Raw genomic sequence first — 4,769 nt, 5'->3', positions numbered from 1 at the left:
TCAATTTCACCAAAGAAAGGGGGTATAGATTCTGACTCAAAAGTGAAGATTAATAGTAAAATTGATCCGATAGAAAGGTAGAGCTCGACTCGCTGGACGCGTGGCCACAAACGGTGCAGCAATCGGAGCTCAAACGAGAAAGATAATGTGGTTTGAAGATTGGATGAGGGTTAGGGATCTCCTCCTCTTCCCCTTTCTGTTTGCTACGTGGTGTATGAAGTGTGGAAGAGGAAGCTGATGCTTCTTTTATATTATGGGTCTGGTTGAACCCACGGGTCTGATTTGGGCCCTGGTTCAACCGGTTCGGCTTTTTCGGTCCAATTTTGGGCCAAATTTTCGAAATTGATATCAAAATTCTCGTTTTGACGAGCTCTATCCTATTTTAATATTAGTTTTGCATTTTTAGCTTTCCTAATTAAAATGAAATTTATTAACTAATTATTTACTGATTTTAGCGGGGTTTACATCCTACACACCTAATTAGGAATTTTGCCCTCAAAATTCAAATTCAGCTATCTGAGAAAAAGTGTGGGTAGTCCTTCCGCCTGTAGGATTCGAGTTCTTAAGTACGTTTTCCACTTCCAGTTTCACTTTTTACATCCTCTAGTACGTAACTTCTACTCTGCCTAGCTGCTTGGCCATGGTATCTTATTATATATCCTAACCGAGGTTACTCGAAGCGTGAGATCCTTCTTTAGTTGCACTGGTTCAAGTTCTAATATGTGATTGACATTGGAAGTGTACTCTTGAAGTTGAGATGTCTTACTTGATACCAGTTTGGAAGATATAGGGTAGAGTTACCTGATATGCCACTGGCCTAATTCTCTTCAGAATCCGACAAGTCCGTCCTTGCCATTATCCTAGGTCCCAAAACACTTTGGTTTCAATACCTTCATCTTGACTCACTCACCGATTCCAGCTTGTTAAAGTAACCTTCTCAAGTTTAGGACTTCCTTGGTTCATGTAATTCTTTTGTCGGCTTTTCATAGTAAGATTGTTAACTCGAATTTGTGTAGCTCTTCTCCGCTATCTCAGCTATTAAATTCAGGAACTAAGGTATTTGATGCTCTAGTTTTTATCGATACGGTAGTATTTAGCACTTTGTGAAGCTCCATCTTCTCCTCTAGTCCTCGACAATCTAATACGAAACCGATAATTACTCTTCCTTTCTTTGATGTAGAATCTTCAATGGTTGCAGCATTCCGAATAGTTTTTGGTGGTCCTCTTTTACTTTCTCATGCTTCAACACACCATTATACTCATTGCCACTTTATTATTTATTTCTGATAACCCAAAAACATCTTCTTTGATTCATGGTACGTCTTGGCAGCTTCACGGTAACTTCGAAAATCCTTTCTCGTAAGTTTCAGACAATAATTTCTTGTCTCAACTTCCAATTTAGACACGTAACTCCTTCTTGGTATCTTCTTGATTCAACAGGTTTCAATACTTTTAGTAGCTCCTTATCACTATTATTGCACTCACTAAGCCCTTGACCCTATGATCTCTATTTCGGCATTTGCATTAGGCATATAAATCTCTTTTTAATCCTCCTTTGTTTACCGAACTTCGATATCTTTGGTGGCTCCTTATTGTCTCGTTACGCATCCCATATCTCATTGTCATCATGTTGTAGACGAGCAGTGGTTTAGTCCGGCATGCCCAACCACACTCTCATTCTTCAACTTAGAACTTTAACTTATCTAACATTTTTTCCTTTGGAATTAACGTTCAAGAATCCCTTAAAATCTTCTTGCTTAAGGCGTCTGCTACGATCTCATGATGTCATTTCAGCACGTGTCTTAAGTCTTCCAATAATGCCTCGTAATAATTTTCCCAAATGGTTCATTAGGTTCAAGTGATACAAGTATTGGCATAAGGATCGATCTTCTTTCCATGACTCGAAAGCTTTCATCGTATCCTGGTATTTCATTCACACGGTGCACCTCATTGCATCTATCTAGTCACGAGCGATACGATAGGCGAGGATTAAGGTTTTGAATTCCCTCATAATATCGCTGGTTTACTTTCATGTTCCAAAGTCTTGCCCTAAAGGATTGACACTCTAATAATTGCATCTAAGACTTGTGCGTGACGCAAAATCCAATATGAGTTTATTTTTCAAAGAAAAGTTATGTTCAAAGGGACGAACGAGTAGCGCGAATGGTGTTCACAAGAATTCAAAAGAAAGTCTTGTATACAGTTAACCAGAGTTGTACAGAACTAATGGGATGCACAAGAAGAGAAACCTAGTTGCATTTCAAGAAAGAAGTTCGAATCAAATCTTAAATAGAAAGAATAAGGCATATTGATTGAATAGGTTCTAATTGACTTGAAAGGAATGCGAGTTTCCACAAGAGAGCAACTTCACACACCGCAGGTCACCATGATTTAAAAGTTCTGTGATTATATTAGGATGAGTTCAAGTTGAATTCAAAAGAGACAAGCTTTGTACGAGTAAGGAACAAGATCGGAAGAATGATGAGTTGGGCTTTTACAGGAGAAGATTCAAGATGGAGCTTTCAATGTAAGGTATAAGAGAAAGGTTAGATTTAGTTGTGAGGATCAGTTCGCATGCTCTTGCGTGGTGCAATCAACACTGATCCAATTTTTGACACTACGTCTATGACCAACTCACGCTCTCTCTAAGGTGGAATTTCTGGTACATCTTCAAGAACGGTCTTGGAAACTCTTTTGTATAGGAATTCGGTCTCACCTCTACTTGTCTCTCGATCAATTAACAACTAAAGGTTGAACTCGCTCTATTCCTTTTCCTCGAATCTTAACATCGCTGGATTTCAAACGATAACTCCACATAGCTCTCAACGGTTCCAATTCCTTAGGTATAATTCACCTGGCTTCCATTTCGTCATTCTGATTCTTATCTTCCAAGAACCTAGCCACTCGTCTAAATTAGCTAAGTATCGCTCCATCTCATCAACTAGTAGTCTTCGACTAACCATCAGCTCGGACTCCACGATCCTCAAAACTTGTCGTGCTTTACAAATGGATCATACATATATTAATGATACGCAAGGTAGTTAAAAACTCAACTGCTAGCTTATGGTTACCTCGGGTATGAAGATCAGATTCAACTGCATCTCGATGTTTCTTGTGTGGACAGTCTCAAGCTATATGCCCCGGCTTCCCGCACTTGCAACATATGCCTAGTCCGGCTCTCTGCGGCTCATCCGGAGTAGTCTCTCCATAGCCTTCTTGTAATATTGTTGACTTCATGGAGTAACGTTCTGTGAATTGACTTTTCATAACCAATTCAGGAAAATTCGTTAACCTTTCGAGCACACGCAGTTGAAGATGTCTCTTCTAAGCCCTTTCTCATACTGAACACACTTCCACGCCTCATAGTCGGCTGGGTTTCCTTGACAAACTCTTGAGAGATGACACAAGTTGTCAAATTCACGGGTATAGTCAGCAACAGACATATTTTCTTGCTTCAGTTGCATTAACTCCAATTCTTTTGCAATGCGAATCCCATGTAAGAAATATTTTCCGTAAAATTTTTTCTTGAATTTACTCCAAGGGATATCTGTTAACTCCATCTGTAGGGTGTGATATAACTCCTGCCACCATTCCTGAGCATCTTCCTCCAACATGTAAGTCACTATTTCCACTAACTGTACTTCCAGTATGTGTTGAGTGTATAAAAATCTCTCCACATATCGAAACCACTGATTAGCCTCTAACGCATTGGCATTTTCGTTAAACCGGGGTGGACCACTCTTGAGGAAATCAGTAAGGGTCATGGACCTATAGTATCGACCTATGTTGCTCGTACCAGCACCCCCGAGCTTCCATCTCGGGGTCCTTGCATTGGTTCGGTCCTAGGATTTTTCTTCCAGTTACCTCGCTCAGATCCGTGAGTCGACATTTGGTCCCTGTTCACACCAAACAATTGATATTAAGGTGATCAGTCTCAATATCTCAAGTTTAGTGCTTAAGAGTCCCAAATGCATGCTCACGAACATGTATGCTACACATATCAATTAGATATCCTAATAGCACATAGACACATACACAGAGAATGCACAATAGCATATTCAGTCCATCCTCAAGCTCTATAGGAACGAACTGCTCTGATACCATAATGTAACACCCTACTATACTTAATCTTATGCTTAAGCCATAAGACTGAGATAGTATGGTATTACGACTTCTAAAAGTAATATATATATAAAATAAGGAAAAAGATACTCAACTAGGAGCCTTGAAAATTGGGTAAAATAAATTCGCAAAATGGAAAATGCAATGCTCGAGGAATCGAATTTCTCGCGGGTTAAGAAGCCTAAAAAGAAGTGATAAAGATAAATAATAGAGAAAGGAAAGTCAAGGAGTAGCATATATAAGTTACTTGGAGAGTAAGCTAAATATATATACACACAAATATGAACAAAAACCCAAAAGACATCCAAGAACTACTTCGCGATCCAGACGCCTAGCGAGAAGCCTCTCGACCTGCATCTGAAAAACAACAATACTATAATGAGAACTGAAGGTTCTCAGCATGGTAAAAGTGCCACGCATATAATAAATAAGGCCCTGAGAATGCCATAGGCAATCCTAGAACTCCGTTATTCAGTTATCCAACTTAATCACTAAATAGAAGCCATAAACAGGGGTAGATATTCTAAATCTATCTAACTTACTCAATTTCAATCATAATCTAACACCAAACCATTTCTCCATTTCCTCCATCTCTCCATCATCCATAATGCAACAGAAACAAGCAACCAAACAAGTTCACGTACAAG

At 39.2% G+C, this 4,769-nt stretch overlaps 1 protein-coding gene across 1 annotated transcript; it reads right to left on the bottom strand.

The window, feature by feature from the left end:
* Positions 1–3,287: 3,287 nt before the first annotated feature.
* Positions 3,288–3,764, bottom strand: LOC107459015 (uncharacterized). Its single transcript, XM_016077241.1, has one exon. It carries the CDS (start codon positions 3,762–3,764, stop codon positions 3,288–3,290), a length of 477 nt encoding a protein of 158 aa, XP_015932727.1.
* Positions 3,765–4,769: the final 1,005 nt, after the last annotated feature.

Source organism: Arachis duranensis, chromosome 7 (genome assembly GCF_000817695.3).
Source record: "Arachis duranensis cultivar V14167 chromosome 7, aradu.V14167.gnm2.J7QH, whole genome shotgun sequence".
Classification (NCBI taxonomy): Eukaryota; Viridiplantae; Streptophyta; class Magnoliopsida; order Fabales; family Fabaceae; genus Arachis; species Arachis duranensis.
This window is presented reverse-complemented; position numbering and strand designations above follow the sequence as displayed.

Coding starts and splice junctions, on each gene's coding strand:
- LOC107459015 (XM_016077241.1), bottom strand. CDS start 3,764: ATGACCCTTACTGATTTCCTCAAGAGTGGTCCACCCCGGTTTAACGAA.